We start from the raw sequence: 24,811 nt of genomic DNA, 5'->3' as shown, positions 1-24,811 counted from the left end.
GTGTACACTAGTTCATGTTTTGTCTTTTCATTCTTTCAACACTGCCTATGGTAATTTTATTTTCAGATTGTTTGTTGCTAGTGTATAAAATACAATAAATTTAAAAAAATTATCTTATATCCTGCAACTTTGCTGAACTCACTTATTAGTTCTAATCTTTGTTGTTGTTAGTTGTCGTTGATTCTTTAGGATTTCCTTTGTATAAGATCATGCCATCTACTAAAAGAGATAGTTTAAATTCTTCCTGTTCAATCTGGATGTCTTTATTTCTTGCCTAATTTCCCTGGCTAGAACTTTTGTACAGTGTTGAATAGAAGTTGATAGAGTGAACGTCCTCATCTTGTTCCTAATCTTAGGGAGAATATATTCAGTTTTCACCATTAAGTATCATACTAGCTGTGGGTTTTCTTTTCACATGCTCTTTATCAGGTTGAGGACATTCTCTTCTATTCCTGGATTATCGAGTATTTTTACCATGAAAATGCGTTGGATTTTGTCAATTTTGTTTTCTTATGTATTGAGATAATCATACAGTTTTTGTCCTTTATTTTATTAATATGGTATAGGGGTGATGGAATATCTGGTGATGGAAGGAGAACTGACTCTGGGTGGCAATCACACAATGTGACATATAGATGATGTATTATAAATTGCACACTTGAAACCTATGTAATTTTACTAACCATTGTCATCCCAATAAATTTAATTTAAGAAAAATGGTGTATTACATTGATTGTATCTGTATGTTAAACTAACCATGCATTCCTGGTATAAATATCTCTTGGCCATGGTATGTAATATTTTAAAAATGTTTTTGGGTTTCTTTGCTACTATTTAATTGAAAATTTTTACATCTATATTCATTAGAGATATTGATCTGCAGTTTGTGGTGTGTGTGTGTGCTGTCTTTGTGTGGTTTGGTATTAAGATAATACTGGTTTCATAAAATGATTTGGGAAGTGTTCCCGCCACTTCTATTTTTGGAAGAGTTTGAGAAGTATTGGTGTTGATTCTTTAAATGTTTGGTTGAATTTATTACGGAAGCCATCCAGGCCTGGAATTTTCTTCTTGGGGATTTTTTTTTAATTTTTATTATTATTCATTCAGTCTCTTGTTCTATGCATGCTGAGTTTTTCTGCCTTCTTGAGTTAGTTTAGGTAATTTTGTTTTAGGAATCTGTCCATTTCTTCTAAGTTATCTAATTTGTTGGCATATAATTGTTCATGGTATTGTTTTATATTCCTTTTTTATTTCTATAAAATTAATAGTAACATTCATTCTTTTATTAATTATTTTAGTAACATGTATCTTTTCTCTTTTTTTCTTGGATTAGTCTAGATAGGTTTTGTCACTTTTATCGACAAATTTAGTTACCCTTTTAAAAATAGATTTTCAGATTTTATCTGATTGAGGAGGCTACTTACCCAGTTTTTAATCAATTGACTTCTGTGAAAGCATCTGCTTGCTTTATAAAACATGGTTTGTAAAGTTCCTGGTACGACTATGTGATGTTGTAGTTCTCTGTGTCTTTGTTTTTCCTTTGTGATTGGTCATCTAGTCTCTCATGGATGGAAGATGTTGGTGGATGTGTGAAGTAGGGATAGGGGAGAAAGTATGTTCAAAGTATGACTTTAATGGAAAACACTTTTTCTTGGTCAGAGTCCAGTTAGAATACAGCACATGTGTGCCACCATGCTATACTTCTGTAATAGTCTTAAGAACCCTCAAGGAACACTGTCTGATTAGGTACTAAAGATTAGCCTGTCTTCTTTGCATATTGATTTCACTAAATCCATCAGAAATGCTTTCTGATTTTCTACTTTGCTACTTTAGATAGCAGTGGCTTTTACAAGTAAAGAGATTTGTTTCTATGATCTACTATCCAAAGAATTCCCTTGTCAATATAAACTCCAAGGCCTGAAAGGAACACCAATTTGCATGGATTATTGGTATGACCCTCTCGATGCCAATGAATCAATTCTTTCTTTTGGGGATACAACTGGAAAGGTAAGCAAGGGAATGGTAAGATTGACCACTACTTTAGTGATCTAACTGTAGATGATTAGATCCATATAGAAATACAATGTAATGGATGTGACCTAACTGACCTACATTATAAACTATAAGGCCTAATCCATGATGGACATGGATTAGGTCACAATCCTTTTGCTTATGAAAACCAACCTTCATTGTGTTTTCTTGCCTAGGTGTAATCTAATTTTTTCTTATTTAGAAAAAAAAATTGCTAGCTGTTTTCACCATAAGATGCTTATAATCTGTTAGATCCCAATATTAATGAACATTAAATATTAAATGTCTAAAATTATCTCTTATAACACTTTCACATTAATTATTCTGATTTTCATTCATAAGGTTTCAGACTTCTCAGTACCAGCCTTATGGAAAGTGATTATTTCCGGTATCATGTAACAAAGGATAGATGCACTAGGGTAGCACAGGCACCCAGACATTGGATGCAATGATTTCTGTCTTCCTATCAAATTCCACCCGACCTCTGTAAAACTATTACTTACTGAATGACACTAGAGTATGCCTGTGAACTCTGAAGTAGTCTACTTTGAACAGTTTCCCTTCATAATTGTGAAAGCTTTTCATTCTTAACTGTTTTTAATGACAAGTGTATCATAAAAGCAAATGAACCGCCCTTGGTAATTGCCTTACCAACCTCATAGTTGTTCTGTCTTTTAATATAACTGTTTGTATCCTTTAAATAATATCAAAGAAATTCCAATTAATTAAATATCATTTTTTTATGAATCTTAAAGAACATGGACTCTTCTTGCAACAATTTCTCTGCCCATGCTTGTTTTTCTTTCAATGTTTGTCTCAAGGTTCAAGCCATTGCTTTCACGGCAGCCTTGATTTCCCTGTTTGAGCGTCCTGCTAGTGCATGTGAAGATGAAGAAGCCACCATGACCTTTAACTGGGCAGAACTGCTCTCTGGATACCACACGTGTTGCTATACGTTCGAGCACAAACTTCATCACGGAGATTGGGTCAGGCAAGGTACTGCATTTTGATAGTAATGAATGAAATGGTTACCTTCGACTTCTACATTTATATTCTTTGGTGAAAATGTTACATACAAAATATTCAAATCTAGAAACCAGTAACTTGTTCTCTGGAGGTTTTGTCCCGGACTGTGGGCTATCCCTGCACACTCGCAGGACTTCTTTCTTTTCTTTCCTTCTAAAATTTATACCTCATACAATTAATTCAGTGCATTGAAAAAGATCTCAAGAGAAGGGAAAAAAATTGTCACAGAATCCATTTAACTTCCAACTCTGAAACTAGCTAGTTTCCTCTAGTCACTTCTGGGCTGCATAAAAAACATAATTTAACAAGTTCCCTCAAAAACTAATCCTTTTTTCTTTATGGTCTCATGGGAAGTATATTAGCTTGACTGCCTTCAAAAGGGAATACTCTTAATTATCTTTTCTTCTATTTTTCTTTTTTTTTTTTTTTGATACAACGACTGAGTTCCTCTGATCTAGAGTACTTGAACAGCAGTTCTCTGTTGGATAGAATTGTGTTATAAAACAACTACAGAAAGCCAGAATTTCAAAAACCTAATCACCAGTGAGTTCATTAGTTTCACAATATGCCTAATTTTTCCAAAATTTGCATCTGATGGTTCAAGATCCAAATGTGCAACATCTGCTCTGATATCTCCTTTGGTCCAGAGACTAAGGAGTATAGTAATTTTCTAATTTCTAAATTGCTACACTAAATAATGCCCACTGAAAGAAACGGGAACTCATAATCTCATTGGCTTTAATATTGTAAGTCTATTCCTAATCTACTTTGAAGAAGGGACAGTCAAAATGGACCCAATTGTTGGCTTTTATGGTAGTTTCACCCTTTATGGGTTTTAGGAGGTTGGAACTAATTCTTTAATACATAACCCACAATAATAGTATTCCACATGAAAAACTATAGATTCTGCATTTTTTTCTTCAACATAAATCATACCATGTCTTTGGTATCTTCTCCTGTCCTTTAATTTTGGCATGATATTAATAGTGGGAAAAACAAAAGACAATATTTTTTTGTCACACCATGTGTGACAGGTACAAAATGATGTTATGTTTTCATAACATGAAAATAAAAATCACAGTACTAGAAACTGTAGGGAGCTATTGCAGCTGCTTCCAAACAAGCATGGTATTTAATACATAAGCCAAGAAATAGGTAGACTGCAGTAATAAAGTCATAGCCCTTCAAATCTACTTGTAGTAGGTTTCCTGAAGTTTAGTGTATTATTTGAGTTCCATGACCTTAAATTAACATGAATAAATGCAGAGAAGTAGCTGATAAGTTCTGTTTTGGGCAAGGTTGGGGATATAACAAGTAAGATTTTAAAACTGAGATTGTTTTTTTTGAATAAGAGTAATGTTTAAATATTCTCTTTATACTTAGGGAGATAATGAAAAGTTCTCATTCTAGACCCTGTTGCAATTTCATTTAAACCTCTCAACAAACAACCTTATTGGGGAAGTAAACTGCTGATGAGCATTTGTCTGTTAAGTTGAAGGAGATGGATTTTTCTCTTGGCCGATGTCAATTCATTGTTCATCACATTCTGACATCTTCTGATCTGTGGTTTCTTTGTCTACTGACAAGAGAACATGGGAAATTAGTTTAATATGAACAGTAGAGATTCATCTTTATGACCTAAGGAATCCAACTTTGAAGTTAGGTTCTAAATCACTGCAATTAGGAATTGGCTATAGAAAAGTTTTACATGAAAAAAAAAATTAGGGATCTTTGCTAGTTATGTAATTTGGATTACATATTTCTTAGCTCTTCAAATCAAAATTCACTGTAACTAAGTGGATAATCTTTAGAAGAATAGCTGAGAAAGTACATTTATCTTGGCCAGTTTATTTGAATTGTAGACTTGATGTGTCAATCAATCAGCAATTATTAATTTATCTTTTATGTGCCTTAAAACTGTCTTAGGCATTGGAGACTAGAAGAAAGGTGAATTATAGGCTTAACCCTCAAGAAACTTAATATATGAATAAGAATTAAGGACTAATATAAAATAATTTATTAGAACACTGTATCATGGTACTAAAAATTACTAAACCATATGAACAAGATTTTGACTCCTATTGTAATTTTTATGCAGGAAAAACCATTGGAAAAGCTATAAGGGTGGGTGATGGTACCTGAAGGATGGATAGGTGGAGGCAAAAAGGGAGAGTATGGTGAACAAGAATAAAGGTAGACAAGCAGGCATATGGATGAGGGAGGAAGAGATGGACATTAATGGATCAGAGACTGAATATTCACAGAACAGACGTGAATAGGTCTAATAAGGACATGCATTGGGAGATCTTATCAACCAGATCAATTCACATTTGATAGAAAATGAAACAGTGAAGCATTGAAGAGTTTTGAGGAAACTTGGAAAGACCTCATGCAGACAGTATTTAGGAAAGGTTTATTTGGTAGTTCTGTCTATCCTGGGTTGGAGGACAAAGAAAGAAACTTGTCAGACTGGCTAGTTCGAAGGCTTTTGATCATGAGTAAGTGGAAATGATAAAGCAAGGAGAGAAACGAGCAAACTTCTGAAACAGGAATCTTCAGGATTTGAGATCTGAAAATGTAGAATGTGTCTGAATTTTTGTTTCTTCATTTGTTTGTCTTGTTCCTTTGTTGTTTTCAGTTTTATATCCCACATATCAGTGAAATCATATGGTTCTCGACTTTTTCTGTCTGACTTACTTTGCTTAGCATAATCATCTCAAGATCCATCCATGTTGTTGCAAATGGCACTATTTCATCTTATAGCAGAATAAAGGGAGGAGGACAGAGGGGTGGTAGATGAGGGTCAAAGGGATGAAATGTCTGGTGATGGAAGGAGAACTGACTCTGGGTGGTGACCTCACAATGTGATATATAGATGATGTATTACAGAATCATACGCCTGAAACCTATGCAACTTTACCAACAATTGTCATCCTAATAAACTTTAATTTCAAAAAAAAAAAAAAAAAAAGAAAAAGAAGAAAATGTGGACTGATGAACCATTTTTGAATGTCCTACAAAGAAGTCTCCAGGTAGGGACTGTTTCACTTGCAGGTCACTGAAGCCCTCCTGAGCCCTGTGATCAGTCTCTTCCCTAGTTGCCGTCTCAATGTTGACTACCTCTTTATCTTGTGATAAGGATATCCCATCTTTGCTACCAAACAGGAGTATTTCTTGCTAGTATTGTTCCTGAAACTTCCCTTACCTTTGCCAAGCTCCTCATTTTTCCTCTTCATCCATCTAATTCAAATGGACTCTTCCTTGCATGATTTGCAAAGTTCTCAATTTTGGCTTTTTCCCTGGGTTGCTTTTGAAAATGTTCCTTTCAGATGCTCCTTCATCTCTGAAACCCTCATACAAATTTTTGTACCCACATCAGAATTTGGTCCTGTCTGTCATAACCATTCCAATCCCAGAAGGACATTTGGATGCCTCACATGCAAATCACATTTATCCATAAACTGAAACTTAAAACAATCTTCTTAGAGCAGGCAATATGGCCTTTGTTTTCTTAGTGTCCTCTATGGCACGTAGCACAATGTTTTATATGATTTTCCTTTTTCATTGATTTTAGGCAATTTGATTAGAATGTGCCTTATTTTTCTTGATATGTATGTGTGTTTATGTGGCTTAGAATTCATTGAGATTCCTGGATATGTACATCTATAGTTTTTATTAAATTTGAAAAAAAAATTCTAATGTTATTTTTCCATGTTTTTTGTCTTTCCCCCTTTTTTTCCCTGGAACTCTCATTATGCGTATGTTAGAAGCTTGATATTTTCTTACAAGTTATGGGGGCTTTAAAAATCTTTTTTCAATTACAATGCTTTATATTAGTTAGATTCTGCTTCTGTGTGTTCAAGTTCCAGGAGCTTTCTTTCTGGGATATTGCAGAGCAGTTTCAAAGGGTAGGGCTGCCTCTCTGGTTCAGGTGGATTAGGATGCCCCAGCTCAGTGCCTTCGTGGGTGTGTGTGTTGGGGTGGGGGGAGGTACTGCAAAGACCTGTAGCATGGGATGCACCTAGTGGAGCTATGACATGAGAGGGACCACCTCAGAGATCTCCAGCATGGGTAGGGTCGCTGACACAGTATGAACAGTACCCAGGGGAGTGACACTGCAGTCCCAGTGGGTCTGGAAGACAAAGCATCAAACCAAAGAGGATTATCATTATTTTTTTTCAGATTGGCTAATTTTACTTAAACTTAAAATCCCCCACTTTTTTTTTTTTAGTTTTTAACACTTTATTAATAAAAATTTTAAAAATATACAACAGTAGAGAAAATAGTATAATAAACTCCCATGTACCCATTTCTCAGCTTCATAATTATTAGCTCATGGTTAATAGTGTTTTGTTTAACATTTTTTTTATTAGTTTCAGGTGCACAAAACAATGTAATAGTTAGACATTTATCATTTATATCCCTCACACAGTGACAAGCCCCTTCCCCCTGTCCACTACCCCTCTGACATCGCACACAGCCATGACATTTCCACTGTCTCTATTCCGAATGCTGCACTCCGCTTCTTGTAACTACATATATATATATGTATATAAAATTGTAGTTGACATTCATTATTGTTCAGCTTCAGCTTCACGTGTACAGTGCAGTGATCAGGCATCTACATCATCCCTGAGGTGGTCTCCCTAATGAGACAAGTGTCCATCGGATACCCTACAAAATCTTTACAACATTATTGATTACATTCCCCAAATTGACTTTCATACAAAGGGGATTATTTTTGATCCATAAGATTTAATGGAAGTTTCCTGTGAGGTTTTGTATTTACATGGGATCTATTACTTCTTTCTTCTTCTCTATTTCTATATTTTGGAATAGGAATGCCTATCATATGCCTAGTCCATCATTACATTTTAGAAGCATATAACTTGTTTGGTTTTACAAGTTCACAGTTTGGAGAGGAATTTACCTTAGGATGAATTGTGTCCTGCGTCTTACCCATATCAGATTTATATGGTATTTAGGTGAGATTTGAACTTAGACTTTAGTGTTGGTGCTGGAATGAGTTCACACTTTGGGGACTTTTGGGATGTGCTTTGCATGAGAGAAGGGCATGAATTTTGGGGAAGGACAGGGGCAGAATATTATGTACCAAATTTTTGTGTCCTCCCCAAACTCATATTTTGAGATGCATAATGTGATGCTATTAGGAGGTAGTGCATTTGGGAAGTGATTAGCTCATGAAGGCATAGCTCTCATGAGTGGGATTAGTGCTCTTTAAAAGAGTCACCAGAGAGCTCTCTCACTTCTTCTCATGTGAGGACACAGCAAGAAGTAGGCCATTTGTAAACCAGAGAGTAGGCCCTGACCAGACACTGAATCTGTCAGTGCCTTGATCTTGGACTTCCCAGCCTCCAGAACTGTGAGAAACAAATGATTATTGTTTAAGCCACTCAGTGTATTTTGTTATAACAACTCAAATGGTCTGACATTTGGGTAAATGCTATTGAAAAATATTTCAGAAGAAAAGAGAAAGAAACAAAAGAAATCTTGCTAAATATTTGTAGAATACTGATTTTTATTTTTTTATTTAAATTGAGAGATTTTTATGGTTAAAAGAAAATGGTTAGGGTGAGAAAAATATGTTTACAAATAACATACAGTTTAATACTACATGAATGGATGTTGAGGAAAATTCAGTAGAAGAGACGGTAGCTCAAGAAGGAGAAAGTGGAGTATAGGAGGTGAAGTATCTATATAAAATTTTCTCTTCTTTCAAGTTTTAGATTTGAAGCTCAAGTATCTCTGAAAGGGGGCCCTACTTCAGTCCTAACCAATGAATTAATGCCTTTTCTCAGATTTATCAATAGAGATTAGAGCTTAATTAAAACTTTTTGGTTATTTGTTTTCAGCTCACTTATTTCAATATGAAGAGAAGGGGGGAAGGCTGAAATGAGGAGGCGGGGAGAAGGAGGAAGGCAGGCTGGAGTCAGGTGTAGGACAGTGGGCTTAATAGTGATTATGCTCCTTGGTCTGCAAGAGTTACTCTATTAGGAGAGAGCAACCAATGGTTACTTTCATTATATATTCTTTTTTACCCCAGCAACACAAATTGATGTTCTTAGAATTCCTTAAGAAATATTTTTTGCTGATTTTCTTGTGTGAGGAGGGAATATACAATTGCAGAAAGAAAGGCATACTTGAGCAAATATGATAATAATATTTCATTGAAACTAACGATAAAATAGCTGTGAAACTTAACTGTCAAAGGGAAAGCTTAGTTTCAGACATAAGAGTATTAGCTTACTGCTTTAAGATAAGGTTCATCTTCTTATATAAAATTTTGAAGGAGAAAATGATTTCATCTTGTCTGAAAGGTTCTGTGTTATATTCTAATGGAAACATAATTACATTCTGAAATGCTTGTAAAGTAAGTATAGATGTATTGGGCAATAGGGGCAAGACATAAATGTCTCAAATCTCAGGGAATTTTTCTTTTTTGTGGGGGTCTCACATAACTGCTTTCTCATATAGACAATATCACTGGAAACCTTGGAAACTATAGACTGGAAGTGCAGCTATTGAAAGAGTGAACTCTAAATTGCCAACAGTTAAAAACTGTTGATGTTTTATTATGTTGAAATATGTTTTTCCCCCTTTGTTTGGACATGGTTAAGAGAAGGTAAAATCAACATGGAAGAAGTCACCTCAAGACTGGTAGGAGGGGCAGAGACACAGAACAGGCTGGTCCCACACCTATATTTGACCATCAAAAATTAGGAGGGATCTATCAGTTGTGGAGATCTCCCCAAGAGGAGCGAGATATCTCAGCCCCAGGCTCCCAGGCCCAGGGTTCCAGTGCCAGGGAGAGAAGTCCCAAAACTTTTGGCTATGAAAATTGGTGAAGATAGTGGTTGAGTGGGATGAGGGCAGCTACACTCCCAGGCGCTCCTCCTAAAGGGCCCGCTCAAATACTTACTCATTGATGGTCTCACTCTGAGCTCCAGCTCTGGGGCAGCAGTTTCAAAGGTGCCAGGACATACAGGGAGGAACTGAATTGTCTGGCTGCAGAGCGAGGGCTGGAAGGGCATCTTTCTCCCTGGCAGAGGAGCTGGTGGAAGCCATTGTTTCTGTATTGAGCCCTCCCTCCTTCTGGCCTGTAGACATAGGTGGCTATGATAGCTGAATCTCTTTGAACCTAGCTAACATCATTTGTCCACCTATGCTGGTGGTTTCCTGAGACCTCAGCACACCCAAATTTCCAGCCCAACCAAGTCACTGCCAGTGGTTCTGCACAAAGGACCTGTCTTAGCTCATAATGACTTTCCTAAAATCTCTCAAAGCAACACATGGCTTCAGCGTGTCATATATATCTGGCTGAGCAGCCCTAAATCTGGCACTAGTGATAGCCGGCCTCAGGTTGGGACTTGGTCTCTCAAGGCACCTCCAAGCCCAGTGGGTGGTGGTCATCTGCAGATGGCTTTGTGGCTCAAGCAAACTGGGTCTGGGCAGGACTCAGGCTGCAGATGAACTTGGCCTGCAGCGGCTCCCCTCCCAGGAGGCCCTGGAGCTAGCATGCAAGGTGGCCAGCTTCAGACTGCGCCGAAACATTACCCATCCCCCTCCAAGGACAACACACCCAACGGGCAGACTGGGCAGGCACCACAGCCCTGCTAAAGCAAATCCTGCTCTATAAGGTCAGGCCTTGCATCACAGCTCCTGCACTGTAGTCACAGCCAGCCCTCACAACCAATAAGCCAGAGGGTCAATCCCTCCCATTGATGTGCAAACAGCAACCAAGGCTCAACCACAACAGGAGGGCACATACAACTCACACAAGGGAAACACCTGAGTTGCCCAGGTCTGGTGACCTGGGAGACTGTGCCACTGGGCCCCACAGAACACCTACATAAGGCCACTCTGCTAAACCCAGGGGTCATAACACCTCTACCTAATACATAGAAACAAACACAGGGAGGTAGCCAAAATAAGGAGACAAACATGTCCCAAATAAAAGAAAAAAACAAAACTCCAGAAACAGAACTAAGCAAAATGAAGACAAGCTATCTATCAGATGCAGAGTTCCAAACACTGGTTGTAAGGATGCTCAATGAGCTCAGAGAGAACTTCAACAAAGAGACAGGAAGCATAAAAATAGAGATAGAAAACAAGAACCAGTCAGAAATAAAGAATACAATAATGGAAACAAATACTTTAGAGGGAATCAATAGTAGATTAGATGAGGTAGAGGAGTGAATCAGTGATTAAGAAGTTAAGGTAGCAGAAAACACTCAATCAAAACAGCAAAAAGAATATTAAAAAAATGAGGATTGTTTAAGGGGCCTCTGAGACAACAAGAGTACCGACATTCACATCATAGGGGTACCAGCTGGAGAAGAGAGGAAACAAGGAATTGAAAACTATTTGAAAAAATAATGATGGAAACCTTTCCTAACCTGATGAAGGAAATAGATATACAAGCCCAGGAACAAGATGAACCCAACAGACCCACTCCAAAATACATGATTAAAATGCCAAAAGGTAAAGACAAAGAGATAATCTTAAAAACAGCAAGAGAAAATCAGTTAGTTACCTACAAGGGAGCTACTATAAGACTGTCAGCTGATTTCTCAGCAGAAACTTCGCAGGCTAGAAGGGATTGGCAGGAAATATTCAAAGTGATGAAAAGCAAGGACCTACAACCACAATTAATCTACCCAGCAAAGCTATCATTTAGAATCGAAGGACGGATAAAGAGCATCCCGGACAGAAAAAAGCTAAAGGAGTTCATCACCACCAAACCAGTATTATACAGAATCTTAGAGGGACTTCTTTAAAATGAAAAAAATAAAGATAAAGAATATGAATAATAAAATGGCAATAGTTACATATCTATCAACAATAACTTTAAATGTAAATGGATAAAATGCTCCAAACAAAATACAGGTGGTTGAATGGATAAGAAAACAAGATATGCTGCCTACAAGAGACTGACTTCAGATTGAAAGACACACACAGACTGTAAGAACAGGGATGGGAAAAGATATTTCATGAAAACGAGTAGAAAAAAAAAAGCTGGGGTAGCAATACCAGACAAAATACACTTTAAAACAAAGGCTATAACAAGACACAAAGAAGGACCCAGTAATTCCACTTTGGGTTTTTATCCAAAGAAGCCCAAAATACAATTTCAAGGGGATGTGTGCATCCATACGTTCATTGCAACATTGTTTACAATGGCCAAGATGTGGAAGCAGCCTGGGTGTCCATTGATGGATGAATGGATAAAGAGGAGGTGGTACATATATACAATGGAATATTGCTTGACCATGGAAAGGAATGGTTTCTTGCCATCTGTGGTGGCATGGATGGACCTGGAGAGTATTGTGCTGTGTGGAATGTAGACAGAGAAAGACAGATGCAATGTGATTTTGTTTATATGTGGTATCTAAAGAATGAAATTATGAAACAAAACAGAAACAAACTCAGACACAAAGAACATTTTGATGGTTGCCAAATAGGTGGAGGTTTGCGGGTAGATGAAAAGGGGGAAGGGATTAGGAGGTACAAATTGGTGGTTGCACAGTAGTCATAGGGATGTAGGCTATAGTATAAGGAATATAGTCAATAATATTGTAATAACTACATATGGTGTCAGATGCATACCTGATTTATTGGGGTGATAGTTGGGAGGAGTGTTGCGGGACAGGGTGAAAGGATTAGGAAGTACAAATTGGTAGTTACAAAATAGTCATGGATGTAAAGTAAAGCACAGGGAATACAGGCAATAATATGGTGATAACTATGTACAGTGCCAGGTGGTACTACACTATTCGGGGGGATCATTTCTTAAATTATATAAATGTTTAACCACTATGCTGTACACCAGAAATTACTATAAAATAATATTGAATGTCAACTGTAATTGAAAAAACTTTAAAGGGGGGAAAAGGTGAAGGGGAATAAGAGGTCCAAATTTCCAGGTATAAAGCAAATAAATCATGGGGATGCAATGTACAGCATAGGGAATACAGTCAATAATATTGTGATAGCATGATATTGTGTCAGATGGTTGCTGGACTTATCATGGTGAGCACTTCTTTAGGCATACAAATGTTGGACAACTATGGCGTGCACTTGAAACTAATATAGTATTGTATGTTAGCTGTATTTTAATAAAAATCTTAAAAAAGAGAAGGTACAAAACAGTTTGAACTGATAATAACATCACTAATTGCCGCAGTAATTAATGGACTGTGCCAGAGAATTTAGAATACAGGCACCAGGTTGTTTCCTTAGGGAGCCTTCCTAATTGATAGGAACTAGGTTTGGAAAAGAAGACAGATTTAATGTCTTGCTTGTGTGTTGTTCCACTTCACTGCGTCTAAATCAGTCCTCCAGACAAAAAGATAGTGTACCACTGAGTTAGCTGGAACACACTGCCTTTTCTGCACAGTTCCCTTACTGTGTTTAAAGTACTTGAAACCAGCTGTGAACTGGTTGCCTAGGTGTGAAGAAACAGGTCTGTTCCTGCAGCTCCTCTATAGCATGATGGAAAGATCCATTTGTATCATGGACATGGGTCTAATCAGCATTTTGAAAAGTCATGAAATTAATTGCATTGTTATTTTTTAATTTGCTTAGCAATGCTATATTAGATGCATTTTGATTTTTAAAAATGGAATCAATAGAGTTATTTCTGTCTTTCCTCTTTCAAATGGTAGTTGCTTAGAATATAGAGAGCCCTGTGGTGGTCTGAGAGAATGGGATTCCAACTTCAAAATAAGAAAAGCAACTGAAAATAAACTCTCTCAAACAAGAGAACATCAAAGAAAGTTCAAGGCAGGGTGTTTTACTAAGTCACATGACTCATAAAGTAAAAGCCTAGAAAATGATAATAAGAATTCCTAGTTAGAAATGGCCCAATTTTCTACCTTGTTACAGCTCTATCTGCTGGCAAATGATAAAGAGTGGTCTTATGCTAGCTTACTCTAAGTGCACCTAATAGCATTACTTAGTTTTCAGGTATTACTTTTCATTTTCAAATCACTTTTCCCACATTACCTAATTGCTATTACACAGGGTCATTTTGACACACACAAGGGCAAGGATTGATGGCAGATTTCCTTAATGCCTGTTTTTTTTTTTTTTTTTTTAAATGACTAAGTGGCAAGAGAGCAGAGAAGTTGAAAGGTAGCATCTTAATGGACAGAATTGATCAAGTTGTCTTTTTCTTCCTCAAAATATGATCTAACAGAAATTTAAAAAAAATTTACTCTACCTATCCCCAAACTCACCAAGAATATTAAAAACAAATCATTTAATTTATCAGCTCATCCCATTTCCTAGCTTGATATTTTAAAAAACATTATAAACTACCATTTCGTTTCCTATCTTTGAGAAGTGAGGAAAACATTTTTATCTATCAGATAATTCGGATTTAAGGAAATGGCTTTACTCTCACCTTTTACTCAGGCATTCTCAGGAGCTCTGGCATTCTACAGTTTAATCAGAAACAAGTTATATCTTGCTTTAGAAATAAAGTGAGAATTGTTGAGACTTCAATACATAACACTACAAGCCCATAACTGTCATTTGGCAACCTGCAGATTCAAATCTTAAAGCTATACTTTGAATACCAGAGCAGAATGTACTTCTTTATGTCTTTCTTTATAGCCTCTAAACTAAAGATGGTAATTGGATATAATGTGGGAACACATGACAAAGTAATTTTCTGGGTAGATATACCTTATTTTGATTGTAGTGTAGATATTGTGGAATTTCCATGGATTTGAAGATATAGTGTTTGTTGTATACTTTAGATCTTATAATACTGAATCACTGTGCCAAACTATAATTACCCTGAGCTTTTTCTGTAAACAAAAGGAATATTTCCAGTGAGGTTGCTTCCTAATGAAAACAATTGTTACTAGATTTTATATTGTTGATACATCTAGTAAAGCAGCAGTAGTGGTATAGCAGCTGATCAGAGACCTTTATGTCCTTGAAATTAATTGCTCCCCAGTGAGGCTCAAAGGACCCATTTTCATAGGAATTCATCACTTCCTAGATGCCTTCTTTTCTTCTTTCCTTCCTCCCTCCCTCCATCCATCCCTTCCTTCCTTCTTCCCTTCCTTCCTTCCTTCCTTCTTTCCTTCCTTCCTTCCTTCCTTCCTTCCTTCCTTCCTTCCTTCCTTCCTTCCTTCCTTCCTTTCTCCTTTCTCTTTTCTTTCATTTTTTTGTTTCTCTCTTACAGTCTACCTACTTTTTCTTTTCATTTTTTTAAAAGAAAAGACAGTAGATGTGAGAAAAGAATAGAGAACAAAGGGCATAAAAATACTGTTTCTAGGAGTTAAGAGGCATAGAAAAGTGAAAAGGCCAGTTAAAGTCATTTACTTTAAAGAAGTAGAAGCTTAAAAGAGGAGCCCAAAATAGTCATTGATGAACACAAAGCTTGAACATCATTAGTAATGGAAACTTTTAGAATCACTTGAGAAAGCAAGTGGAGTGTTTTAGAATCCAAAATGAACTTGTAGCTGGAGATTCGTCAACTGAGTTCTTCAGATCGATCATGGTTGGGCTTTGTGAGTGGAGACAGGAAGATTCTTAAAAATCCTGGTATCATACATAGATATGTATGATACCAGGATTTTTATATATATATAAAATTGTGTTCATCCACATCTTTTTGGTGGAGAGGGTCTATAGCTTTCATCACATTCCCAAAGGGACATTTGGACTCCCAAATTTTAAAAACTATGGACTAATTCTCTAGAGTATAAAATGATGGCTACTCTGTAGAATGTATTCTAGTGCTCTGCTACTTAGAGTGTGGTCCTTAGCCATCAGGAGCAGCAAGTGGGGTTTTGGTAAGAATGCAGAATCGTAGGTTTACTGAATGATAATCTGCATTTTAACACGAATCTTATCTCCAGAGGACATGTCCGCCTGTTAGGATTTGAGAAGCACTGTTCCAGTGGTCAAGAGATCATGCTCTGTATTCTCAATTTGTACTCTAGCTCTGCTGGTGTCCTGAGCTTTGATTTTTAATATTGCATATTATGTAATATTAAACCATATCAAAATCAGGGTCAGAATGCTTGGGCCCTGGTCCAGAGTCTGACAATAGTCAGTTGCTGACTTTGACCAAATCATGGAACTTGCATGGCTCTCTATTTCTTCATCTGTAAAATAAAGGAGTAGATTAGTCTTCATTCAGCACTAAATTCTGGAGTTCACCTTGTTTCCCACATGTGTTTTATCACCGCTTTTCATGTATTGAAATGATATCTTTTTGTCACAGGCTTTCGTTCTTCTTTGAAGTTCTATTATAATTTCTGTACCCCTCAATCCATTGCTTTATCAGGTGCTAAAATTTTCTCTAGTTATTTGATTTACATATCTTTTATTCCAAACTTGGGAGCATTCAGGATGTGTCTATTTCTTCTCTTATTAATCTTATAGCATAGGACACATAATAGACGCCCAATAAATCTTTGCAGATCGGATGCCATATTTTGAGAGAATGTCTATAGATGGCACATTGGATACTCAAACTCATTAACTTACTTTTAAATTTGTCATGTTAAGCTATTTCATAGTGAGATAGATATAAAATATGTTAAATTAAGCTATTTACATAATGTCATATCAGCTCTTAAATTAATAAATCTTAGTTGTTATCAAGCCAATAGAATAGCCTAGAAGAAAAGAAATGTATTGAGCTATCTTGCCTCTCAAAATTTCCTTTAGTAACTTTTTGTTGCCTTTAGTAACTTTTTGAAAATGTATATTTTCATATGTATGTATACACACATGCACATATGTGTGTGCATGTGTGTGTGTAAAGCAAATTAAGTTCTTTCACCAAAATAGTAAAACCATTTCCAAGTTAGCTACTAAGAAGTTAGGTTGCCATTTCCAGCACAACCAACAATACAAATGCTGTGGTGCTCACTTGGAGAAATGCATTTTTTTAAAATCATAAAATGACAGAGAATATAGGACACAAGACTCCTGTGTTAGAGAAAAGAGGACTTCCTGACTCACAGTGCAGGAAGCAGCATGACCATCAGCTTATTAGCGTCAGTTCCCTTGCCCTTCAGTCCCACAGAGGCAGAGCGGATGGTCCCAGATGAATACCTATACATACAGAGGGTTGTGTTACAGGAAAGAAGCCCCAAGTTTACAGAATCTGAGTCTTTTATAGTAGACAGGATGCACGCCTGCCTTTTGTTCCAGAAAAATACATTATCATTCTGAGTAGTAAATTTGTCTACCATTTGCTACAAAGAGAGAGAGATAGCATGTCTACATTCCAAGGTTGCTTTCTATGCAAACATCCATGAAAGTTAGTGTGGAACAAAGTTTCATAAGAAGTGCAGGAATTCTAGTGATCCGTTGAGAGTTGTCTTCCAAGAATGTCACTTTTGATTCTATATAATATGCAGATCAAAAGTATTTCCAAGAGCCAGTTTATTAAAGCAACTTTCCTTAAGCTATGCAAAGTTACAACATCTCTGTTTGTGTAAGGTGGGTATTTGGTCTTGAAGTCAAATCACAAATCCTTCAAGTGTGGGTGCAAATCATTGAGCAAAATGCAAAAGAGAACTTCCACCTAATCATGGAGGTCAGCAGTTGTCCGAAGTTGGGGAAAGAGCAGTATGGCTCTTTGTCTTTGGAGCATGTCAGTCTGACAGGAATGGAAAGGTATGTCAAAAGGCAGCAGGAGCACTTTCCCTGCTTGGGAAATGGGATTCTGCTCCAGAACATCTGGTAGTAGATCATCCAGAAGCAGGAACAGCCATTTCACCCGAGTCTCTAGCTGTCTTTGTGAATCATGGGAGGGTATTGAGTCCTAGCCATCCCAATCTCAAACATTCTAGACCAGTCAGAATGTAAATAAACCATGGTTTGATCATGAGCTGGAACTTTGAGAGCAGCAGATGGCTGCTAAGTTCCTGTCTGACTGCTTCAAACCCAGGAGGAAGAACTCAGGAACTTGTCCAATTATTCATCTTAGATCTCCAGAATCCCATATCATTATTGTGATTAATATTGTTTCCTTCATGTGCTCCAATTGAAAAAAGATTAAGGTATCCTTAGTTTGGGTAAAATGTTTGAATGTGGACTTTGCTGTAACCTTTCACTGTAAGTTCTTTAATGGGAGGTGAACTTTCACTGTAAGTTCTTTAATGGGAGGTGAACTTTCACTGTAAGTTCTTTAATGGGAGGTGAGGGATTAGTGAGGTGTTTTCTTAAGTGTTGGGTTGTGTCATCATAATCTGAGTTTAATTTTTAACTTTACATATTAAGACAGTTCTATTTTGCTCATGTTTTGTGAGAAATCAATTAAAGCTTGTTTTCTTTTTTTTATTAGTTACTTACAATGCATCTTTAGATGCTATCATTTCTAGTACAACCAACAATACAAACACTGTGGTGCTGGCTTGGAGAGAGAAATCCAAAAAGCACCTTAAAATGACATCCTTCAACATTGCCCAGGGCATTCATGCTTTTGATTACCACTCTTGGCTCAATTTAATTGGTATGTAAAATAAATCATGATAACTATGAGGGCCTCATAAATAGTCTGGGATGCATATTTGTATGCGTGGTACTTATCCACCTTGTTGCTTTATTGCCACAGACCAACTTGCACAGCTCACATTTTATTGTCTGAGAATGTCTGAGAATGGTGCATTATGGTGTACAGTGTATATGAACTACACTGGGGTGAAAATATGAGAAAGTGCCCCCATGCTTTAAGTAGTGTTTTTATTAGAATTAGTGGGTAGTAAAATGATGTAGAGAAAGAATGTTCAGTGTCTGCCATTCCACCATCTTTCTCACACCACCAAATGTTTGACCCAAACAAATGCATCATTTTCCTTGCTTCTGCTGCCGCTACCACTCTACTACTCTTACTATACACATACACAGAACCGCAAAATGTAGAATATTTTCACCTGTCAGAATATACCCTCTAATGCTGTTTGAAAATTTTCAGATTATCCTAGCTTTAGTTTATTAAAGGAGAGTGCTTTTGATGTGAAAGAGTATGTTTTACACAATAAATAAAAAACTAGTTTCCACCTCAAAAAAAAAAAAAAAAAGATATTTCAGCTGAGGAAATAAGCTATAAAAGTTTTAGGCATTAACTATTTAAATAAAACATATAGACATTTGAAAGCTGATAATTTGATATATGTGATATTAGTTGAAACACTGTATAAAAGTAAGATATTATTAAAAAATTAATAGGATAGTTTACAGGAAATGAACATATATGGTCTGTAGAATGGGTCATATTAACCCAATAGTTATTATTCATAAAAAGAATATTGATACACTCTTGGCTAGGGGGCTGAGTCTCTAAAATTCCCAACAATAATAGCTGACAATCATGGTAAAAGGCAACTTGAATATGAACTCAGGAATATGCCAACATTAAACTTTTAAGGAGTATTGTAGATTTATGCCAACATTAAACTTTCAAGGAGTATAGTAGATTTATTAGAGAAGGCTGGAGGCATTGGTGAATTGAGTTTGGAAGGACTCAAATATCAACCATTTCATTGACTGATTGATTAATTATTTCAAGCCTTTTCTACTAATTATTACTTTGAACCTGGCTCAGTGCTGGAAAAATAAGGGTGAAGAAACTGAGCTCCACAGTCAGCCCTAGAGGGAACAACAAAGAATACTTTTCTGGTCTTTCCACAGATCTGAAGAAGCACTGGTGTGCTTCCTGCTCTTGACCTACTCCCTGAATATAGCCAATGTACGTTAAAAAACACTTTAGTCTCTTAATAAAGCAGGCCAAAATATATTTGTGTTGCTTATAAATACTCAGTTATTTTCATGGCAGTGAAAATAATTTCTTTGCTTATAGTTTTTAGTTAATTTGGAAACTTTAAATATTGTTTTAGTTCTTATTCCTGGGATAATTTTAACATGTCTACATTCCTAGGTTCTTCTGGCAAGAGAGTGGGGCTCTAGGGATCTTTTGTCCCCTCCTGATGTGGCTGCTGGTTGCTTCCTAAGTGGGACTGTATTGTGTTTTCACCTCATGAATAGCCCCTCTTTCCTACTGCCTCCATTTCAGCTATTTCAGATGATTGAGCTGATGCCCTCTTAGCCTGGGCTTTGGAGCAGTGACAAGATTTTCCATCCTTTAAGACAGGGCATATTACTGCTTGAAGGCATTTATCTAGATAGGTGATAAATTAATTTCAAAAATGAAATGCTGTGGGTTATTCATGTTATTTAACACATTTTTTTCTTTCTAATTCTGATTAGCAACTGCTGGCATTGACAATAAAGTTTGCCTTTGGAACCCCTATGTTGTGTCTAAGCCGGTTGGTGTTCTTTGGGGTCACTCAGCCAGTGTAATAGCTGTCCAATTCTTTGCTGCAAGGAAACAACTTTTCAGTTTCTCCAAAGATAAAGTAAGTAACATTGTGCATTTATTTAGTTCTGCCTCTCCAGTTCTACCTAAACCTATCTTTGATCTGAGAGATGGTCTAGATTTTAAAAATATGCTGGCTAACTACTATGTCTTTGGAAATCTGTATTTGGGAAAGATATTGATGTCTTTGGAAATCTATATTTGGAAAAGATATTGATGGTCCCTTAACAATAATCCAGGGCAGCTGGACAAAGTATTTCATTAATTTTTTTTCCAAACTATGTATTCATGAATTTAATCCTTATTATTAAGCTCTTAATAGCTCACATCTTGAGAGTTTCAAAAGTTCTCACTAATTCAATAGAGAAGAAAATGAGGATGAGGAAATATTACTTTTGTAAGATACAGAACAGACACAAACAATTATTAATAGCTGTTGTTGCTTTGATATTGAAGAGACTCAGTAAGTAATAAATCAAGTAATAAATCAATGAAGAGTATCAAGTACATTAAGAACATTTCAATTAAGTATAACAGTCTATTTCTATTTGATGATATTGATGGGATATTTCAAATACGGTAGAAAAAACATGGTACTAGAAACAGATTGAATTGTGACCGTGTTATTTATTACTTATATCTCTTTAGGAAAATTTCTTAGTCTTTAAGAATCTTGTCACCTCAGTAAAACTCCCATTTTATATAATGCCAGTTAACATGTGATAGATTTCAAGACACTTGATTGTGAAGAGAAAAAGGGTGGGCAATAGGTTATTGGGGACAGCTTCTAAGACTCTTTCAGTGAATCCTACTTTTTGTTTTATTATAAAATGATACATGTATATGTAAAAATTAAATAGAAATTCATCTTCAACTCCTTGGACTTACCCCACCCACATAAGTCTTGCCAAACTTTGCTGTACACTTATCCCATAAATCTTCTCTCTTTCCCTTGAACTTCACCAATCAACTTGTAATTCCTGTGGATTCTACCATCAAAATATGTTTATCAGCCTTACCTCTCCCTCTCAGCTGCCACTGCTATAATTCATAAGCTTTTGCCTGAAATACCTGCAAAGGTTTCCAAACACATATCCCTACTTTCAGACTGGTCTGCCCTCCATTCTGCTAAATAAGTAGTTTGTATGAAAACTTCTTCAGTTCCTCATCTTTGCCCTCAGTTTAAATATCAGTTCTAAAATTCTTAACCTTTTATACAAAGTCCTCCCCTGGTCTACCTGTCCCACTTCACTTCCCACTTTTCTTTTCCATTCATTTAATGCTTCAGTCACATCAAACTACTGGCTGTTTTCACCACGCTATCTCATGACTTTGCAACATGCTCTTGCTTCTGCCTTCAGGCCCCTCTCCTCCATGATCAATCGGCAAATGCCCATTGATCCTGGAAGTCTCAGACTTTTGGGAGCCTTTCATGCACACGTAGGTGTTTCTTTCTCTGCACTCCCGTTGCCCCTGTGTGTTGCTCTTTTAGAGCTCGTGCCATGTTGTACTAAAATTGTTAGTTTGCTTCCTTAAGTAGAGTCAGCATCTTTTTTACCTTGTATGTTATCACACTGCTTGGCACCTTGTAGTATTTGTTCAATAGTTATTTGTTGGGAGCTTTAAGTGAAGACACATTACCATGAATCTCAAGTACTAAAGAAACACAAGAGCAAAACCGTATTTTTTTTTTTGATGCCCTAGTCAAAGTTAGTTGCTTTATTTTTTGAGATCTTTTAGCACTTTGTTCTAACTGCCATTATTGAATTGCACATAATCTGATTTCTATACTCAAAGTTGTATACATACATTGTATCTTTCACTAGATTTTGAGGGCTTAAAGGCAAAGATTATTTGTTGAACTCATTTTTGTGTTTCCCAGGACCTAGCACATATTAATGTACATTAATCACATGCTGAATATAATGTATAAAATAGTGTAACTGTCAACTAACTGATAGGACTTGTGAAGTTAGGGATTATGTCTTTTTTGCATTGTGCCATACACATAGTAAGTCTTCAATAAATCTTGAGGAACTAATAAATTTGTTTAGTAGTTAAATGAACAAATCCCTATCAAACATAAAAATGAAATAAATACTAGTTTTTTTTAATCATCGCAGAGTTCTCTGAAAGGTTTTATAAATTTAAAAGCAAGTGAAAAAATGTCTTTACAGTCTGAATTGATTGTGTACAGCTATTATCAGTGTTAAGACTACCTGGCCTCTTCCAAAACACTTTTATTATTCTATTTTTACTTTGATTTCTAAACCATTACATTAAATAAAGCTTGTTGTGCTGTCTTTCACATTAGTCTAAATCCATTTCACTTCAATGAATGCATAATAATCAAGGTTTTCATGTCTTCACAACAAACAGCAGGGCTTTCTGCTACCAGGTTAACCTCTGCTTTATTGACATAAAATTATTTTGGATATTTTAGAGGACTGAGGGTAAGTTAGGGAACAGGAAAAATGAAAGGAGGCATCCTTTTTTTAAAAAGAGCGTTTGATCGAATCATGTTTTGGTCAATGAGTTGCTAAATTAGAGGATTCTCAGACCAAAGCAATTTAGATCTAAATAATTTCCTCCAGAAGTAATCTGAAAGCAGTTCTCTTTTGGAAGACTGTACTATTGCCACTTTCCAGTGATGGATAGGCACAAAGTTTATTCCTATAGACTTTGGTATCATGCTAATTGTCTGATTGCATTTTGCTTTGGATTCCTAAACTGTCTCATAGGATGGCAGTCACTGATATCAGGCAGTGCCCTGCAGGAAGCCAGCAACTTGGTTATTTGAAGGAGGAATCGCCATGGGAAGTAAAAGGATTTCACAGCCTAGGGGAACTCTTTCTACTGGGGGTTGATATTCTAACCAGTGAACCTGATTAGGCTTTTCTATTGCTCTTAGCTCCTCTTTCCTGGGCTACTAATCCTGTGTTGACTATAGAATCAGATCAGTTTGTAACTTAATCCTTTGTTTGAGTTTCTGATTTTGCTCAGAGCATGGTTTCTGCCTTGTAGACCCAAGGTTGTAAGGAAACTACAAAGTCAGACTTTCCTGTCCATGCCTCCTTCTTACCTGTTTGTCTTCTTTTCCCTTCTCTATTCTCTGCACTCCTCAAGTTCCCTCTTGAGCGTATTATGTTTTAATTATGTAAATACATGGATTAATGCCCCCCCTAAAAATTACAAATGAAAAACACGTAATACAAGAAGGGAATATTGTTCTTGCTCATTTCCCCTTCAAATCAACTCCTTTCCCCCAAATAGCTATTAATAGTTAATGTGTATCTTCTCATATTGTTTTATCATTACCTAATATTTTATTATGTGATAATATATGATTTTTAATAATATATAACTGTATATGCCATTCTAAGTGTGTGTACAAATACAGTAGGTATTATTAGTAGTTTTCTGGTAAACAGTATCACACACATCGTATTTTTCTGCAATTTGTTTTTCTCTAAGTAATCTCTCCTGGAGATCTTCCCATGTGAGTATACATAGACCTGAATTTTTACCTGCTACATAGTAATTTATAGTATAGATGGTCAATCACCTACTTAGGAAAAATATACTGTGTAATTTTTTATCTTTATAAACCAACTATCTCTCACACACACACACACACACACCCCACTAAGACCTCATAAGTAAATATCTTTGTGAGGAGTTCCTAGAAGTGATGCTATTAAGTCAACAGGGATGCATTTCTTAAACAATTTGTGTAAATATTGCTGATTTCAATTCACAACTGTTGTACCAATTGGAAATACTTACTCATCAGAGGTGTATAAAGGTACCTGTTTCCCCATGTTCTTGTCTACAGTCAGTACCATTATTTTGTTCACCTGTTTGTGAACCTGATGGACAAAACATTAGGATGAATTATTTTTTCAGATATGTATTGGCCATTTGCATTCCATGCTCTTTGTGCACTATCTGATCATGCCCTTTATCTTTAACTAGACTGTCTTTTTCATATTGATTTGTTGTTTGAAAAATATTTTGATTATCCTTTGTTTATTATATGTGATGCACATATCTCTTTCAAGCAGAAATCTTTATGTTTGTTTATATCATTTTTCCCATTAAAAAACTTTTAATTTTTATGAAGTTGAATCTAAGAAATGACTTCTTTTTTATGGCTTTGAATTTCATGTCTATCCTAGGAATGTCTTCCATATCTCATCTTTATAAAAATAGTCTATTTTCCACTAGTACTTTGTATATTGTAGGATTGTGGGTTTTTTGTTTTTTTTTTTGCATTTGATTTTGCAGTTTATTTTTGTGTAAAGTTTTTATTTTCTACCAATGGATATCCAAAATTACTTTTTGAATAATTTCTCTCTCTTACTTTTGAATAATTTGTCTCTC

The 24,811-nt window shown here is 36.1% G+C and overlaps 1 protein-coding gene across 6 annotated transcripts in view; it reads left to right on the top strand.

Moving 5' to 3' along the window:
• LOC109449507 (serpin I2) overlaps nt 1–24,811 on the top strand; it is a 161,162-nt gene that overhangs the window by 21,512 nt on the left and 114,839 nt on the right. For 5 of the 6 annotated variants that reach the window (XM_019735864.2, XM_074327411.1, XM_019735873.2 and 2 more), the window contains 4 exons: nt 1,834–2,007; nt 2,853–3,027; nt 18,398–18,565; nt 20,320–20,468. In XM_019735864.2, coding sequence (XP_019591423.2) covers nt 1,834–2,007; nt 2,853–3,027; nt 18,398–18,565; nt 20,320–20,468 — 666 coding nt within the window. The remainder of the gene's footprint in view (nt 1–1,833; nt 2,008–2,852; nt 3,028–18,397; nt 18,566–20,319; nt 20,469–24,811) is intronic. The other variant, XM_074327410.1, reaches the window with a different exon arrangement.

Source organism: Rhinolophus sinicus, linkage group LG01 (genome assembly GCF_036562045.2).
Source record: "Rhinolophus sinicus isolate RSC01 linkage group LG01, ASM3656204v1, whole genome shotgun sequence".
NCBI classification, from domain to species: domain Eukaryota; kingdom Metazoa; phylum Chordata; class Mammalia; order Chiroptera; family Rhinolophidae; genus Rhinolophus; species Rhinolophus sinicus.
This window is presented reverse-complemented; position numbering and strand designations above follow the sequence as displayed.